The sequence below is a fragment of the Anguilla rostrata genome, chromosome 12 (assembly GCF_018555375.3).
Source record: "Anguilla rostrata isolate EN2019 chromosome 12, ASM1855537v3, whole genome shotgun sequence".
Lineage (NCBI taxonomy): Eukaryota > Metazoa > Chordata > Actinopteri > Anguilliformes > Anguillidae > Anguilla > Anguilla rostrata.
In genome coordinates, this window is record NC_057944.1 from 33,783,620 (window position 1) to 33,803,044 (window position 19,425).

Here is a 19,425-nt window from a genome sequence, read left to right on the forward strand (position 1 = left end):
CCACTAGCTCACGGTCAAATGCGTGAGAGAGCGAGAGCACGCGCTTCTGCTGCAGCCATGCTTACCCTGGTGCTACAGTGGAAACTCTCAGAAGCACGACTAGCGAAAATTTCCCCGCTGAGATAACGTTGAAAATGTTAAAGATTTTGTTCAAAAAGTTAAAAATCTGAATTGTATAGACTCAGAGCTATATCACTGTGGGCAATAAAGCGCCTTTTTCACTTTATTTCTTTCAGTGGACAGGGTTGTGCTAATAAGAAAAATTGTGATTTCTTTTCTAGAGTTCAGCCAATTTTTTTTCACTCTCACAGGCATGCAGGCAAATGAAGAGTAATCTAATGGTTCAGCCAATGTGCACAGATGGGCAGGGTCTGTCCCACTAATGTATTTTTAACTGGACTATTAACTACCCATCCTGAAGCGCAATATGATCTCCTGTTCCCTACGGTGACCATCACTGGCCAACTGCAGATTTCTATGACCAAAATAAGGGTCTAATGATATTGTCGCAAAGGCTCTGTGAAGGATTATGGTGACATATATTTTTTATAGTTGTAAAAAGTACTTCTGCTTTGGTTGGCAGTGATTGTTGGAAGTGATGCATTGTGTGTAATCTGTGTGCGACAGTCCCCTGCCCCATCCAGTTTTCTGCAGGCATAAGGAGGCTTTTTTCTCCAAGAACACACAAAAGCAACTGTGTATCTTTCTTGTCGAGTTCGAATGGGTGGGAGAATGACAACGACTCTGTGAATAATCTGATCATGATGATGATGATGATTATGAGTTTTTGTGAATGATATTAGCATTCATGTCACAGCCAAACATAGAGGTCACAGGTTTGAGGTAGGGAGAAGTCATCGGTCAACATGTGCCTGCAGGAGCTGGACTCAGCTGGCTTATTGTGAAGATAAGCAGAGGTCATGACAGAAACACTTTCACAGATTATGAATGAGGAGTAGCAGTTGCTTATGGCTACTGGTCTACTCCACTGTCGGATGGAAGTGTCTTGGGCTGCAGTACACCAAACAGAATTGTTCTGAATGTTCTGTGTGACGGACACGTGCGAACCGAGCTGGCAGTCGTAGTGACGAGTGAAATGATTAGTGGACAATGTGCCAGCGCCCCATGACGGATTTACGGAAGACACCTCCTCCTACGTCCTGCGTCATAGCAAAGGAATTCCTCTGGGTTTAGCCGTATGTTTGGCTTTACCCTCTTGTCCTTTTGACCAAACCTGCCGTCTCATGGTGTTGCTATTTCAGGCCGGGTTGGTCATGAAGAAGAACAGGTTGCACGAATCAGGCCCTTCACTGGGGCCACTCTGGGCCCCACTCTGGGGGCCACTTTGGGCCCCACTCTGGGGGCCACTTTGGGGCCACTCTGGACCACTCTGGGCCCACTCTGGGGGCCACTCTGGGGTCCACTCTGGGCCCACTCTGGGGTCCACTCTGGGGGCCACTCTAGGTCACTTTGAGGCCACTCTGTGCCCACTCTGTGCCCACTCTGGGCCCACTCTGGGGCCACTCTGGGGGCCACTTTGGGCCCTGTCACAGAACAACCACACTTATTGTGTCAGCTCTACTACTCACTGCAACCAACAACGGACTTCAGAAAGAGAGAAAAAGTTACATCAGGAAGCAAATCTGACCTCATAAGGCTGTTCACTTGGACTAATATTCAGTCAAAATCCTGATTGCAAGCGGCAGGTCAGCGTTCATTTTCTCCTTTCTCTGGCATCTTCAGTCCTTGCTGCTGTGCTACTGTGAGTATATGTTTACTCAGCTAATCAAGAACCTGGGCTCTCTCACGCTCGTGCTCTCTTTCTCTCGCTCGCTCGCGCTCTCTCCCTCTCTCTCTCTCTCTCTCATCATCTCACAAAACTCGGGTAAAAAAATGCAAAAAAGAAAATCCTGCCATGTCAGTCCACACATTAAAACGATGCCGAGACATGCCCTGATATTTTAATTTTTTAAATGCATGTATTTTATTACCCAGTGCATATTTATCGAGTCAAAAGCCGAACAAATTGCGTTTTAAAATGCCATATACTCAATATTCACAGCTGAGCTGTAAATTTGATATAATACAGCAGTTCAGTGACTGCCTTTGCCTTGACTTGGATAGAGAAGAGGGGGATTTGTACAGTCAGGCTCAATAAAAAGAAGGAAGACAGGCCCAGAAAACCTCTTTCTCTCAGAACGACTCCCATCGTGTTCTGTGTACTGTAACTGGTTTTTATGGGCTGTTATCATGGACTTTTTTATTAGGCTTAACACTACTATGGCTATTCCTGCTGCTGTTGCTGCTTCTGCTATGGCAGCTAGGACTGTAACTGACGTTTTTTTTAAATCTAAGTTAACCCAAAATAATATTACATACCATTTTCAAAAGCTAATTATTATAACCCGTGATTTAAAGGACAATTATATATATATATACTTTCCACTCAAGGCTAGTTTTTACCATGCAAAGCTAATATCAATGAATGTAAAAATGACCCCAAAAAATAATAATAATAATAAATTCACTCTCCAGTTAAACCAGTTTATGGAAGATTGATTTCCCCCCTTAGCTGACAGTATACTGGATTAATTACAAGATGGGAGAAATTACTGAACTCTACCCAAAATCCACAATGCCTGCTTCATCTTTCCTGTAGGTAAGGCAGAAGTTGTTTTCTGTCTTACTGCTCAGCCAGGAAACTGTTGCAGTGACAATGATTTAATTAATCTCTGTCTTTTCGCATGTGAAATATTTGTGTGCGGCACTTACTCATAGTCAGGACCAAAGCGCACGGTGCTTATGTTGAACAGAACCCTGACTGTGGCTGGTGAGTTGAAATGAGCTTCTCTTATTTTTCTTTCGCTCGGTTATTACGCGCCGAGGCCAAAAAGGATCACCTAAGTTTAGGATGAATAATGAGCTGGAAAAAGAATGAATGGAGGAGAGAGAGAGAGAGAGAGAGAGAGAGAGACTTCCTTACTCCCCCGTTTTCCCCCCGGTCCCCTCCGAGCTTCCAAACGCCCGGGCCTCTCCTCCTGGGCCGTTAGCGTCTGTGCCGAGCTCTTTCCAGGGCTGTCACCCTACACCTGAACACACACAGACCCCCTTTCCACGTGCGCTGCCCCGCATTTCCAGAAACACTCAGGGAAGAGCGCAGATTTATGACGGACAGAAGCGAGCGAAGGCGGAGAGCCAAATCTCCAGAAGAGGTCCAGGAACGGGGGACTGGGGGCGATGGAGTTGGATGGAGGTGGTGGTTTGGGGCGGTTGGATGGTGACATGGTGGGTTTTGGGTAGCAAAAGTGACTTTGGCATAATAATAATAATAATAATAACAATAATGAGGAGAAGAAGAAGAATAACGATAAGTATTAATAAGTCAGACTTGAAAAGTAACACTAAATCAGTGAGTGAGAATGGGTTTTTCCCATTGTCTGGGTTTGGTCCTCTTTGTTCAGCGATGGTTAGGGAACGGTAGGTCAGCTGCTCACCCGTGGGACCGTCAATGTTTGACGCCTTCACGAGGCTGCGAAACCACCTCCGATTTCCTTGGAGCTTCGCCGTGTCCTAGACGGAGCTGGAAGGCATCCGCGCTCACTCCATCAATCTCACTCTCTCCCCCTCGGCCGAGAGCCCTGCCCAAAATATGAGCCAGGGTCCCGCAGAGATACCGAACCAAAGAAAATACCCCCCGCACTCACCAGCAAGGTTAGGTCAACACAGCAACTGCCGAAGATAAACAGTGAGACAATAAAACATTTTTTTCCTCAACTCAAAACCCAAAGGCATTAAGTGTCCTTACTGTAATAGAAAAATACAGTACTGTGAAATACTGTGAGAGTATAATGGCGTGCATTTATTCTGGTGTTTGTTTTGTTTTAGGAGAAGACATGTAGACAAGGATGAGAACAGCTTCTTCTACTTCAGAAAGGGTAAGATGAAATATTAATTTAAAATACTTTTTTTTTTTTACTTCCAGTCACACATCAATTTTATTTGTCTACTGTTCCTGAAGCACTGCAGTGGGGCGCTGTGCAGGAGGCAGTCAGTACTCCTAACGGTCATAACTATGTCAAACATTATCCTCAGCAGATTGTTTGAATGAAGATGATCCTCATGTGAGGGATTTGATCTGAAGCTCCAGTTAGATCCAAACTTTGCTGCTCAAAAATTCCTTAAATACACCCATGATATCCACTGAGCTTTTTTTGTCCATCTGTTGTTTGCTGATGTATGAACGTCATGTCCAACTATGTTCCATAATTTTCTTTTTTCGGGAAAGACTTATAAAGCAGGGCAGGTCAGAGCCACGGTTTTACACACTTGAACATTATTTCCCTTCTACTTCCAATTCCATCTATTTATTATGCAAAGGAAACGCATGCTAGGTTTATGCTAGGCTCTGTCAAGAACGGGATTTTCCAACTTCAATCCTTAGCTCTGGTCCGTACTGCCATCCTCGCTGGCCAAATAAACACAGTTTCTACAAACTGACTGTCTGTGAACTTGCCACCAGCGGAAACTCTTTCTTTCCTTAATCAGAAAGACAGTAAATAAATAAACTGTGTGATCGGCCCACGTGCCAGACCTACTAAATCTAAACTGATCTGGATCTAAACTGCCACTTGCAAACGACTCAGTTTCCTTGCAGCATTAATAAGCCTAGGATGTATTTGTTTTGACTTACTACACGTAGTTAAAAAGTCCCGTGTGTGGTTTTAGGGTTTTGACAAAAACAGAACAAGATAAATAAAAGAAAAAACAAGAAAAGAAAAAGAAAAAAAAAAACAGAAAAACTTCCCTAAGTCACGGACATCGTTCGCACGTCAGGGAAAAACTGTGTCATAGCGGTGCGGGAGGAATTCTGTAACTCTGTAATGCATTATCCCACGCGACTGTGTGGGTCTCTGTTCAGATCTCCGCTTTTTGTTCTGATTCATATACTCGGGGGGGGGGGGGGGTGTTCGTGCTGACACCAGCATCTCCTGGCTGGTCAGGCGTGTGCTGCTTGAACCCGCGCCACTACGTTCGCCAGTACCTGTCGTTCGGTTTTCCCATAACATCTGTCCCGTGAAGTCGCAAAATAACGACTTAATCGTGAACGTCATCTTTCTCCCTCACAATAAAAACTTGTGTTTTCCCACAAGTGCTCGTTGCTGTTAAGTCAATTAAAAGTTTTACCGTAACTAACCGCTGTCTTGTGCGGTTTGAAAAATGTTTGGGCTCTTGGGAAACAGTTGGCGCCGTCTGTGGGAGTCGGTCATGACAGCCCTTTGATCCAGTTGTTGTATTGTTCTTTCAGCTCACTTGTCAGTTGCAGTTTTAAATGACTTTATAACTGCCATTATGCCAATCTTTTGCAATTGATCCATGCTTTAAATTGATGTTCTCTAGTTTAAATAGATATTCATGAATGTTATTAGCCCTATGTATGTTAGTCATGTTTTCTCCAGTGAGTCATTTTAACGGAAGTGTGGACCAGTTTAATTATAATAGCTGGCTGGAGACTTTTACCCAAAACATATGGTGCCATTTTTGTCATCCCTACTTATAAAATAATTGTCAGTATCACTGTTCAGGCAGGAAAATTTTGTTTGTACAAGCTTGACACGGGCTCCAAACTAGAGGCAGTTCACACACATTCATCCAATTACGACTTGGATACACGGAGTCTAGAATTTGTCACCCATGAAGTCACATTATCTGCGATTTTGAGGATGAGGAAATCTCAGGCACAAATACTGATGGAGACATGGAACTTTGAAAAATCAAAACCGGTTCACCATCAGGTAGTTTCAATAACAACAACACCAAACAAAAAAACTAAACGATGGCTTTGGAGCTGAGAATCTATGGAAGTGTTTTAATATTTTTTTAATATATTCCCTGTACATATTTATGTTTATTCAGCGCTAATTAGCCCTCTTCTGCTCTACAGAGGACCACTACTGAAATAAACTTGCAAGAGTTATTTTTTTTTTAATGTTAACCGTGGTAATTTCTTTGTAACTATATTTGCATCATGTACGATAGCAGACCCTATCTTTCATGGTCCAGTTTCTGTGCTTTCACACATCTCAGTAAGAGCTGAGAGGCTGAGCGTGCTGGCCTGCATCGGCATCTCACCAGGCTGAAATACTCTGTTCATAGTTGTAATCTTGCATGGCCATATGGTAACATGCCGCATATTTAAAAAGTACATGCAAATATCCAGAAGGCTTGTGATTCTCTGCATTAGACCCTTTGGTCACTGTTGCTTAACAATTTGGAAAACTGGCTTTGAATGCTGATCAAAAACAAAACAAAAAAAAAAAACTCTAACAACAACAACAAACAAAAACAATAAAAATAGCATGGACAAAATTAAATTAAATCCCTCAATTGTGGTCAGTATGATGCTGAGAGTTAAAAAAAAATCAAAACAAAACACAGTACAGACGCCTGAAACACAAGCAGCTGCCTTGGTAATGGGAAGCAGGTCGCGGAGGTTGCTAAGTGACAGGAGCTCAGATGCAGGCCCAGAATTTGGGTTGGTCTTTGCGGTGAGAACACCCTTACCCACCCCCCACCCCCCCCACCCTCACCACCACCCAACCCCCCCCACACACACACACACACACCACGGAGGCTCTGACGTTGGCAGGGCTGGGCCCAAATGAGAAACAGACTCCGTTTTACCCCCGCTGCTTTTTTTTCGGGTCCCATCTTTTTTTTTGTGTGTGTGTTGTTTTTGAAAAGGGGGGGGAGGGGGGGGGGGTGAAAAAAGAGAGCAAGCTCCAAAAATAGTTTTTTAGGGGATCGCGTGCCAGTGGTTTTTCAAGATCTTTTTTCTGTCTTTCTAGTCACGCAAGTAGCCTGGCAAGACCTCTAAGGGAAAACAACAAAAAAAAGACAGAGAGAGAGAAAGACAGAGGCAGGGAAAGGAGGAATTCGATCGATAGAACGGGCGCGGGGATCCGGGCGAAGGGTGGACGGGAACATCCCCGGCTCAAACTCCCGGCGTGGGACAGGGAACGGGGGGCGGCTGACGTGCAAGCTCGAGGTACCAGGGGCTTATGGGTAATCCGCCGTGCGCTGGCAGGCGCTTGCTTGGGCTCAGGCCGCATTTGAAACGGAGAGCCTCCTCTTCCTCGGTCCGAAAACAGGCTGATCCCCTCCAAAGCGCCCGCAGACAGCTGAGCTACATCCCGCTTCGGCGCAGGCAAACACAGCTGAGCTACATCCCGCTTCGGCGCAGGCAAACACAGCATGCACGCAGGACCCTGCGCTTCGCCCGTTTCGCACGTTCAGACGGCAGCCTGGCACAGGCGCTGTTTGATCTTTCATTTGAGCCTCACCTGGACCGAAAGAATGGATTTTAGCCGCTGCCTCTGAACTCCGCATCTCGTTTCGCGCCGAGCGAAGGCCGGCGAAATGGGCAGAAGAAGGCCCCCACTCCCTGCTAAATTAGCACATTCGGCTTTTTAGCCCAAAGGACTTCGCCTCATCGTGAAGAAAAAAAACAATTAAATCGAAAGAATCACTCTCAATTATTAAGATTGCTGCTAAGACTGCATGCCCGCCCACCTTTTGAAGATGAGCTGACGTAGAAGTGATAAAAGCGGCACAGTTACGCCACGTGCGCACACAGGCCGTGTTAAAAAGCCGTCATTTTCACCACTCCTTCGAGCCGCTACAGCTTCAAGGCTTTTACGAGTCTCTGCCAGTCAAAGAGCACAAAGGCAACTCAGAGCAACTGTCCAAAAGACGGGGTATGAAAAAAATAAATAAATCACATGTTATGACAGTACAGTAGACATCTAAAGCTTTGAAAGGGGTAGAGAACAAATAATGTCTCTGAGAATACTAAGCCGAAGCAATTTCTCACAATGACACCATCATTGAAAGTTATTATCTGGGATTCGGTTATAATGGTTTTATTTGTTTTTTTTTTTCCTTCACAAAGTGAACAGCAGTGGCTGGGTATAGACAGGTTGCAACTGCTGACTTTCAGTAAATGGACTGTCATGCATCATAATTTGCATCATAACAGTATAATATACGTGGATTACACTTAAAGGGGCAGTTTACCCAGAGTGCTATTCATCCATATTCACTGCAGCTCAACCTGCAACAGTGGACCTCACCCGGCCAACATTTGTGGCTCTCAAAGTGCCAAAAATTCACAATCTTGAAACAGTGATTTAAAACAAAACACCTGGAATAATGGCGTGTTTTTGGTTGAGACTTTTGCGGATAAGTGCATTTGGCGTACTTTGGTAGAAAGTAGTTTTCAATGAAACCGTGCACAACAAGGTCAGTGAATGTGTCATACGTGGAAAGATATGTTGCTGGTGAGTTTTTTTTGAACGTCGAGTTTTGGCACGTTGAAAGAAACAAACGCTGGCCCCACTGAGGGCCGTTGTATCGGGGTGAGCTGCAGTGGATATCTAGAAAACTCATATTTCAGTGAAACTGGATGGATAGATAACACTCCGGATCAGTGAAAATACAACTTTATTTTATTGGTGAGAGTGAGAGAAGGCTGTTTTGTGACACATGTATTGTGTGATTGCACGTGCTTTAAGATAAGACAGATACGGTCCTGTGTTTTTAAACAAATATTTCAATGAAGTTTATTAAGGCATCTGTTATCAAAAACAATGGCACCAAAAACAGACATTGGCACTTCTCTGCTCAAGTATAAATCCTGGGGGAATGGAGCCTATCAAAGGAAGGCCAGCTGGAAAATGTACAGCAACAGAACAAATCTGCGAGAACACATGCAACTTCAAGAATACATAGGAAAACAAGAACTAGAACTTTTTTTCTTTCTTTTTTTTTTTTTTACAGCACATGAAATATAAATAACAGGTTTCCTTCACCACTTGTCGACAACATATTCCCCAGTTTAATGAAAACGTTCCTTGTGAGGCTTTGACCAGGACTGAGAGAGTTGGGTCACTGTGGATTGAGGGCTCTCCACCATCTAGACATCCAGGGATACAACAGAGATGAAAATAACACCGCATTTGAAAAAGCAAAAAAGGCACTGTAAAAAAAAAACTGCTATCCATTATGACTGCACTTTCCATAGATATAAACTCAGCTTGCAGAGCTCTTCTGGTTCAGGTGAAACGATACGATTTATTCAGTTCGCTCACGACACAAGTTGAAATTCAAATGCTATAATCTACAGAGGTGATCAACCCTCGCAAAGGCACCTGGGATAGCTATCATCTATGCTGTGTGCACTGGCCAGCTAACTCTAGTGCATGTTACAGCGGCAGGTTCAATACCTCCTCCTTTACGAGGGTTTCTGGCTGCGTCCAGTTTTTGGTCACCCTTGCGCCCCCCCTGGTCTGAAACCGTCTCATGATGAGGGCTCTGCCCAAGTGGGACGGGGTGCGTGATTACTGAGGGCGAAGTGGGGTTGGGTTACAGCCCAACGAGCATAGGTTTGGGAGAACTCACAGGAACGAGTCCCTATTTCGCAGGGCGGGACCGCTTTCGAGAAGGAGGGGGGGGGGGCACTGTACCTCTGTTCTCTCCCCGTTCGACCTTTCTGTCCACATGCTTGTAATAATATAAGACATAAGGATATTTACATAGGGAACACAACCTGATCAAACGGATTATGAATAAATTCTGTTAATGTTCTGCATAAATCTGGATACTGGGAAAAAATGGGAATGGGAATTTTCAGCCTGGGTCTTGAGGACATGGCCTTCCCGATGACTTCCGAAGCCAGAATCCCAGAGTGCTGTGCGTTTGATGAGATGACTGTTGCCGTTGGAACCTTTTGAGCACCTTACAAGTTAACGCTTTTTTTTAAAGGGGTGGGACGTGCCTTCAGAAGCAGACCTCAGATCTCGCGGCCTCGTTTTATATACCGATGTATCCAAGCCTCATTTTAAATACCGACTTTATGCACGCGCTCCGTAAGACCCCCCTTCCTTTTGCACATCTTTGTTTTCCCCCCATATAAGCCACGCCCACACAGACTCCGCCCCTCCGGCGTGAGAGCCCCGAATGCCACTGCAGCAGATGCATACACACACACACACACACGCACGCACGCACACGCACGCACACACACACACACACACACACACGCACGCACACACACACGCACACACACACACACACACACACACGCACGCGCACACACACACACGCACACACACACACACACACTCGCACGCACGCACACTCACACACTCACACACTCACACACACACACACACACACACACACACGCCTCCCGGCTCTGTCTCAGCCCCCGCGCGTTTGAGCACGCAAGGCCAGGCGATGCAGTCCGTTGGTGCCGCGCATGATGACGTAAACGCAAACACACGAGGACCTCGTAGACACCGGCAACGGAGCCTCGTCCTACGTCATTCTGATGTTCCCTCTCGATAAAGAGATATTTGGAGTAACTAAAAAAAAAAACTAAAAAAAACACTTTCTTTATTCTGTCTCCAGCATGTGGCCTCAATTTGTACAAATAAAGCTCGCGAGGGGGCTGCGAGGGTTTCAGCAAGAGGTCACGCATACAGAGCAGCTCGACGTTGAGTCTAAACCGCTTTTTTAAAATTTGATTTGCCTAGGTGTGCGTTTACTGTAAGGTCAGCCCTGCTGCTCTGCAAATGAACTGGCCTTGTGGGGTCACAGTCCGAGCTGGGGATGAGGCACCCGTCCAACAGGACCCTAAAATCGGAGGCTCAGAATATTTGAGGTCGAGTCTTAGCAGGGAGGCAGTGTAGCATGATGGATAAGCAACTGGGCTTCTCACCGAAAGGTCATAGGTTCAATTCCTGGGTAGGACAACTGCCGTTGTACCCTTGAGCAAGGTACTTAACCTGCATGCAGTCTGAGGCTACAGCCACAGCATGTGTATTCTAAAAATGTTACTGCTCAAGTAGAGGAGTGAACCAGCATAGTTTACAGAGCTGTCAGAAAACTAAAACTAAGATAATTGTTTGGAACAAAAACCAGCATGCAGAGCAAACCTCCAGGACTGGAGTTTTGCATACAGTGACAAATTTGTACGGTGGGACCCCGAATTGTAAAGTTCTTTCCTTTTTTGGGGGGGGCTGGGGGCTTATTACTGCTAAAGTATAGGCAGGAACAGTTCCTGTGTTCCGCTCCCTTGTGCTCTATGGTAGTCCTGACTGGGACTGTGTGTCCCACTCACTCAAACAATTACAAGGCCCATGCTGAAAAAAAAAAAAAAGATTGTGTATCACATATACACGATGAGAGACTGACAGCTTGGAAGAAACGGCCACTTCCCGCGCTCTGGGTCCCTGGGGGGGCAGAGTAGGTAAGGAAGACAAATGCTCGATGCCCCCCCCCCCACTGCTATGCTTGCAAATGGCTTAAAACAAATCTCCACTTATTTTTCCTAAAACAGAATAAATTGCTCCTTAAGTTTAAGTTATGTGGCTTTTTGCTACTGTGATTGTATATAAAACATTGCGAGCTAGAATCATTCAAGCCAGCAAACCACAGGGATTTATGAAACGGAGTAGCATTCCTCACGAATGTTAAATTTATACCGCTCCATCCCATTATTCTTCTGGACCCACATCTGCACTTCATTTGGATTTTTTTTTTCTCCCCCCCCCCCATTCACTGAGAAGTTTCACAACCTTGACAACATGGTAATTCCTTAGATTTGGATACCATTCCTTCCTCCCCAATATTCCGAATTCCTGGGAAGTTTAGTTTTTCCATCATTTTCAATGAGGAAGATAAGATGGGCCAGAGAAGGCCTGATTGGAGAGGGGGGGGGGTCTTTGTGGGTTTATGTGTAAAAAAGGAAAAAAAAAGAACGCAGGTGCATATCCATAACAGAATAATATATCCCCCCGCCTTCATTTGTATTTTTTTTAAATGGGGCTTGTATACAAAGGTGTTTATGAGTTAAGAAGTACAGAGATTTGAGACCCAGTGCACACAGGAAGAAAACAAGACCAGGTTAAAACCTAGTATATGGCTGGACCTAACACATGTGATCCGGCCAACCAATGGTGTAACTTCGTAACTCGGCCGACCAATGGTGTAACTTCATCACTAAGTCAGTCAGTCACTCACAGACATTCGCGTTTGTAGGGCTGGCCCCGCTGTTGCGATCCAGCCACAAACAAAAAAACATTTTCTACTCCATTTCATAACATGCTGATTCAACACATTTGTAAACTATATGGATATTGATATCATTTGTGGCAGAATAACCAAACAATTATCTATTCAAAGTGATGTAATAGAACAGCTTTCATAGTGTAATCTTGGGAATTCAGTTCTGTGTGTGTGGTGTGTGTGTGTGTGTGTGTGTGTGAATGAGAGAGAAAGAGGGAGAGAAAGAGAGAGAGAGAGAGAGAGAGAGTGTTCGTATTTTCAGGCACTTGGAAGAATACAAATTTATCTGCCACTGTTTGTCTTTAAGCCCACTGGGGCTCCGTGTATTTCTGGGAATTAACTTTTCTTATGCTTTCGCTCTTATAAAAACCTGATACGGAAACAAAAATAAATAAATTTTATAAAAACTAACAGTAATAGAGATCCTTTAAATTGTACGTTTACGGAATCTGAATAGATGCAGTTTATTCCCAGATCCCACAGGCTAAACTCTAAACTCTCTGCCATTTTGAAAACAAAACAATGGGTTCTGCAGCAAATGAGGACTCCCTGTTTCAATTTAAAATAATTTTAAAACCGCTTCTTTTGATTGAGCTTAAATACCTGGATGGTCAATTTGCTGTCGAGGTTACAAGAAGTCTCGCGGTGTTTGGACAGAAACAATCTGTAACGTTATTTTAAGGTTGTAATCAGCCGACGATTTACTGTGAAATTGGAGACGCGCTCTGTGCAGCCTCTTGGGGGGGGACCCAATAATTGTGCCTGACTGTGGATTTTGAGCAGAATATGACACTTATTTGTGGCCATAATTAGTCCAGCATTCAGCATATCCCACGCCAGCAAGACAGTACAACCCTACTCATTGTTTCTGAAAACTTTCTTGGACTGTTTCCATGCGGTTTGACAGATTTGAAAGGACTGAGAGATGTCCAACTCCTAATTGTGTTTTTCCCCGCACTTCTCTGTGATCTAATACAGGTCAGTTGTTTTTTTTTTGTTTTTTTTTCTGCTAACATGTTAACAATTAGAAATGAAACCTTAGACCCTAAAACCGTCAAAAAAAACCAAAATGGCCGTCTCACTGACAAATCCTAGTGAAATGGAATTTCCAGACTTCTTCCATGGCAATCACTCAGATAAGCAAAAAATACAATCTTACACTGGGGTCTTCTGCAGAGGCAGCCAGAAACCGTTCGGTTTTGCTGAACGTGAGGGTTACACCAAGTGGAAGCAGAGCACAAACGAAGAAGCTAGTGGAATCTGAGTAAAATTAACGTAAACGGACAAATGCGGTACAATAGGAACCCTGGGTATCCCATGATTCAAGTGCCACTACCCAGAATGCAATGCAGGAGATGGGCATGTCATTATACAACCATTAACCAGAGAAACCTGGCTGGACAGCAACAGTGGTTTAGTTACAGTATACAGGATATATTTACACTACTCGTTTACAAAGGCTTGCAGTTTGGTTTACACCTGGACAGAACAGTTGTGGGATGCAGAGAGGGGCCATGGTATATATATATATATATATATATACACAACTGGTTTGGGGGGGGGGGGGGGTCTTGGCTGCTCAACTGGAGGTAGACTAACTGAGAAGCGACTCAGGCAGATGAGAGAACGTAGCTTAAATACCAAGATGGCTGAACACTGTGGTGCTTTGTCTTGCGTTCCAGTCCCCTTAATACAGGCTTTTAAGTTTGCTATTGTTACCACACAGTTCTAGAATACTGCTAGTTCACAACAACACTGTTAAGGCAAAACATCAATACTTTTTTCTTTTGTCTAGTGACAGAAAACAAAAAAATGCACTCATTATAATACAGCAACAGTTACTGCGTACCAGTTAAGAGTCAGTGCTGGAGATTTCACAACTTGCAGCCTCCGTAGTGAAAAAACATGGCTACAAAAGTTTAACAACCCCAGAACTTTTTTTTTTTGGGTGCTAAAACAAAAAGCAAAGAGAAGGTGATATTATCCAATTCAATTTTTTTTCTCCAAATTTTATTGCATTTTCTTGTTCTTTATTCTGCATCAGTTCAGTCCAGTTCCCCCTTGCTTCAGTCTCTTGCCGTTTGCCAAAAGCTTCGTTTTTAAATTTTTTCTCCGGGTTCCTGTGGAATGGAAGAATCTTATTGCTTAAGTCGGCTCTCGCTGAGGAACGCGGCAGGAATCCGTTGCAGCTATGTAAACACACCTGTCGTCCACATGAAGGAGAGACGCCCTTCAATTACTGAGCTACGTCAACATTATATACATTCTTATAAGTCTTCCCCCTGTCCAATTAAGATTATATACTCAAATGTTTGAGTGTCTTCCAGAACGTTTCAGCTCAGTGATACTTGGAAAAAGTACGTGGAAAAAAAGGTTATTTACATTTTGATAGTATGGGTCACCTTGACACCACAAGGAAAAAAACAAGAGTTTTTTTTATTTTATCTCTTCCAGTTTATATACATAACACATATCTGTGTTGTTTCTGTTCTAGCATAGTCATTTCGCTTTTGAAGCATGCTTCTGATGCTTTGCTTCTTCCTTTTTCTTTTCTTTTCTTTTTTTTTTTTAAATTAGCTGCCGTCAACCATTACAGCTCTGTGAATGAAGTGGTTTTGGTTAACCTTCAAAGTTTGCCCGGACAAAGGCTGTTTTTGTACCTGTCTCTGTTTTCTATCCAGCGTGTCTGTGCTGAGCTGAGAACGAAGAAAAACTGTTCCAACGATTGCTTTTTAACGACGCACACGTTCCATTCAGGCCTTTTATGTCATCGTGGAAAGGCAGGTATTTACAAAGGCCTTGCTTTTTATCATTCTCACTCCAGATTTTAAACCCAGAAACAAGAGAGGACCAGGTTGCCAAGAAACAGACATGACCAGAATTTCTTTTCTTTTTTTTACCTCAAATGTCTGCACAAAGCACTTTTAAGTGCTTCGAAACAGGAGGATGGCTTAATTTGGAACGGCTCCAGACTGGATGATGTCTTCCCCCCTCTGTGTTCACACAAGCATGGCACACGGGTTGTCCAAATGGACTTATCAGGTTCCCCTGGTGCCTCCTGGACGGCCCGCTTCCCGTCCCGAGGCTAAAACGGTAGCGGCGCGGGGGCAGTCGAGCGGTCTGTCGAAAAACAAGCCGATATCTGATCGTCGTTAATTAGGCACACACATCAATGGTGGGCAATCAAGTGTGCCGTTATTGGCTGCCTCTGGAGTCTGCCTCGTTTGGAGCAATCGGAGTCGAGAACACGCGTCCAAGTAGCATGTCGATGCAGGCAGCACTGCCAGGACCGACTGAACAAATCCACCAATGCCCCCAACACACAATAGAGTTATCCGGCTGAAACCCTCCCTCCCCCGCCTCGGTGACAGCCAACTGTAGAATGACTTGATTATGAGCCTCTTGGGCCGCAGACGGTCACTTCGAGAGAGAAACTCTTTGTCGAAGAACGAGCAGCTTCCTCATTCCCTGCTGAGGTCACCCGGAGGGGGCGCAGGTTGAGGTTTCCGAAGATGTTTTAAAGAGTTTTCTTTTTTTTGTTGTTGTTTTTCGAAAGCGATGTTTCCTGCTGTTCTTTCCCCCCCAGTTCTAAAGCACGGACAGTTCTCATTCTGAGGGGTGACTCTTCTGCACTGTTTTCTTACAGAAACAAGGAACTAGTTCTCTTCATCCACACAGCCTTTCACATAGCCGTGCTGACATCTTGAAAGATCTCCAAGTCCACAAGAAAATATCAAAGAAACACTACTCGATTGTGAAAACTGAATTAGTATATCTGTTCTTCTAGCGAGCATTTTTCTCCTTTTTTTTATAAATACTTATCAAAACACAAATGTTCTCCACTCACACATCACAGATGCCAAGAATCTGCTGATTCCACAAACGCTCTTAATAATCCTAAAATCTAAAACAAACATAATAACATACACACCATTGCATACACACAAATATACATATATGCATACATAAACTACTGCAATGGCAACCGCTTGACATATGCGACTTTCTAGTCATAAAACAAATGTTGGTATAAAAATATATAAACCAAAAAAAGTGTTTTCTTTTGTAACACTTTTGACATCTGTCTTGGCTCCCCTTACAAATGTGCAAATAGTTCTTTTTTTTTAAGTCTTCAAAACACTGATAGGTATTTGTGAGAGGACTCTCAGACGCACGGCAACAATAACAAAATAAAAAAAGGCAACAGCAGCCATTTTGGCCTAAATTTAACACTGAGAAGTTCAAGAGCCTCCAAAGGTCAGCCAGAAGAACAGCGGACCCTCGGCTCGCTGGCCAGCCAGTGAGACAACACCACGTGACGCGGTTATCCACACGCGTCTAATACTGCGATGAGTGTTTTACAGCTCAGCAGCTTGAGTTAAATCCCCTGCGGAGTCTTAGTCTAGGAGCCTGTGTCAGGCAGGTGGGGGTGGGGGGGCAAGGAATGTTTGTGCCACTCCGGCTCATTTTACCACCAATGCCCTTTTGCGTCCTTGGGAAGGAGGGGCAGTACCTCGCAAAAACAGGGCGCGAGGGCGGGGTTTAAATCCTGAGCTCGGCCTCCTCGCTGTGCTCCAGGGAGTGCTCGGTGGTGCTGATCATGTGGGCCGAGGGGCCCTGGGTGACGCCGAAGGGGGAGACGGCGGGGGAGCGGGTGGCCAGCGGCGAGAGGGACGGCGAGAAGCTGGGCGACATGGCCGCCGAGGAGATGGAGCCCTCGTGGCTGATGGGCGACCGTCGCAGGGACGCCAGGTGGGGGAACGTCCTCCCGACGGCGGGTTTGGGGGGCACGGACTTGGCCCCCGGGTGGGCCACGGAGGTGATGAGCGGGGGCGGGTCGATCCGGGGCTTGGGGTCGGCCTTGGCCTTGGGCTGGAACGGTCGCCGGGGGTTACCGGGCGGAGCGTTCTCGTCCTTGAGCCGGGCGATCTCGGTGAAGACGTTGGCCAGCGGCTGGAACTGCGGGCACCAGTTGAGCAGGTAGTCCCAGTTGTAGCTGCCGCGCAGCTCCTCGTCGCTGGCCACGATGGCGGTCAGCGAGCCGTCCACCGCCGGCTTGCCGTCCTCGGGAAAGGCGTAGTCCTTGGGATGGGAGATGCTCAGGCCCCGGCCCACGCCCAGGTACCCCCCGCCCTCGTCCCGGTAGACGGGGTGCTGGCCGGAGAGCAGGGTCCCGCTGAGGCTCCCCAGCTTCTTCCCCTTGAACCACTGGCCCCCCGCCTCCACGCCGGGCTCGCAGGAGATGTCCGAAAGCTGGTCGGCGTCCTGCTGGATGCCCGAGTCGGGCCCGCGGGCGGAGATGTGCTCCTGCATGGAGGAGGAGATGCTGGACACGCGGGGGTACTCGTTGATCATCCGGATCTCGTCGTCCTCTGCCGCCTCCGCGTCCGCCGAGCCCCGCCCACTGGAGTGGGAGGGGTCCAGGGATCCCCCGCGGGTGTAGGGTCCCACGGCCGACCCGGCCTGGTCGCTGGCGTACCCGGGCAGGGCCTGGTGGTAGATCCTGTCGCTCGGCCCCGTGACTTTGGACTCTTCCAGCTTCTGGAGGGCAGTGCCCGGGGCGGTCGCTCTGTTTCGGGCCTCCCGCTCCTTCTTGCGCCGCCGGGAGCTGGCCAGGAAGAGGGCGACCGCGACGACCGCCAGGATGACGATGGCCCCGAGGGACGCGGCTACGCCGCTGACGAGCAGGATGTTGACGTCGGTCGCCAGGCCGAAGGAGGTGCGGGTGACGTCGACGGTGAGGCGCGCGGTGGCCGAGCGAGAGCTCTCCAGAGGGCCCCGCGCCGTCACGTCCAGGGTCATCTGCCGCGCCTCCCTCTTGGCGCGTCCCGAGCCGCCGTGCCTTCCGGAACCGTCCACCTTCAGAGAGACGACGCCCGTGGTCCTGTTCACCTCGAAGTAGGGCGAGCTCTCGGCCAGGGAGTACAGCACGATCCCGTCCACGCCCTCGTCCTCGTCGCTGGCCTGCACCTGCCCGATGCTCTGCCCTTTCCTGGCCCCCTCGGGCACCTCCAATGACAAATCGGAGGCGGCGAAGACCGGGTCGTACTCGTCCTCGCCCGTCACGTAAACCTGCACGGTCACCGTGGCGGAGTAGTTGCCCGCGTCCACGGCCAGAGCCACGAAGCTGAAGGAGCTGGCCTTCTCGAAGTCGAACGTGCGGCGCGCTCGGACCTCCCCCGAGGTCTGATTGACGAGGAAGGACTCCTTCCCTTCGCCTGCCTTGTCCACCATGTAGTAGCGCAGCTGGCCGTACACGCCCGCGTCGTGGTCTATGGCGTGCAGCACGGTGACGGGGCTGTCGGCGGGCCGGTTCTCGCGGATGCTGGCGGTAAGCGTCTTCAGCGGGAAGTAAGGCCTGTTGTCATTGACGTCTTTGACTTCCACGGTGACGGGCGCCAGCGCGTAGTGGCCGCGCCCGTCCGAGGCCTGCACAATGACGGTGTGGTGAGGCTGTCCCTCGCGGTCCAGGGCCCGCTGCAGCCGGAGGGCGCCCGTGCCCGGGTCCACGGAGAAGAGCCCCGTGTCGTCTCCGGAGCTGATGGCGTAGCGGACCTCGGCGTTGGGCGCGGAGTCCGGGTCGGTGGCGGTCAGGCGCAGGATCTCGGTGCCGGCGGCCGCGCCCTCGCTCAGCGCCACCGCGTACTCGGCGCGGCCGAAGGCGGGCGGGTTGTCGTCGGCGTCGGCGACGGCGACGACGGCCGAGACGCTGGAGCTGCGCTGGGGGACCCCGCGGTCGGACGCCACCACCGTCAGGTTGTAGAGCCGCGCCGCCTCGAAGTCCAGCCGCTGCGCCAGGATCAGCGTGCCCACCGTCTGGAAGCCCCGCCCCTCCAGGAAGCGCACGCTGCTCTCGATCTGGAAGGCGTCGCCCGCGTTGCCGCTGGCGATGGCGAAGTCGAAGCCGCAGTTCTCGCGGGACGGGTCCCCGTCCACCGCCTCCAGGGTCAGTACGGTGGCCCCCGGGAGGCTGTCCTCGGGCACGGTGGCCCAGTATTCCGACTGGGGGAAGAGGGGGGCGTTGTCGTTGACGTCGGACACCTGGACCTGGACGGTAGCAATGGAGGACAGGGCCGGGGTGCCGCCGTCCCGGGCTTCGATCACCACGGTGATGGCAGGCCGCTTGGGGTCAAACTCCACCCTCCGGTTGAAAAACAGGGTGCCTGCCATGAAAGGAGAGGAAAGGACATTTTAATCTGAGAAACGGCTGTTCTTCTACTCATGCTCCAGTACTTAATCTTTTATGAACCGCCCAGTCGGTATAAAGTCGATATAAAATATAGATACTGAAACATTTTT

The 19,425-nt window shown here is 47.7% G+C and overlaps 1 protein-coding gene and 1 long non-coding RNA gene across 5 annotated transcripts in view; one reads left to right on the forward strand and one right to left on the reverse strand.

The window, feature by feature from the left end:
• Positions 1–6,915, forward strand: part of LOC135236025 (uncharacterized) — a 51,282-nt gene extending 44,367 nt beyond the window's left edge. The window contains exons 5-6 of one of the 3 annotated variants that reach the window (XR_010324490.1): positions 3,886–3,935; positions 6,846–6,915. This is a non-coding gene — a long non-coding RNA (uncharacterized LOC135236025). Of the gene's footprint in view, positions 1–3,885; positions 3,936–4,092; positions 4,206–6,845 lie in introns of those variants that run through there. The other 2 variants (XR_010324491.1, XR_010324489.1) reach the window with 2 other exon arrangements.
• Positions 6,916–8,590: 1,675 nt separating this feature from the next.
• Positions 8,591–19,425, reverse strand: part of dchs1a (dachsous cadherin-related 1a) — a 126,466-nt gene continuing 115,631 nt past the window's right edge. For both annotated transcript variants that reach the window (XM_064302144.1, XM_064302143.1), the window contains exon 21: positions 8,591–19,289. In XM_064302144.1, coding sequence (XP_064158214.1) covers positions 16,669–19,289 — 2,621 coding nt within the window. In that variant the 3' untranslated portion in view covers positions 8,591–16,668. The remainder of the gene's footprint in view (positions 19,290–19,425) is intronic.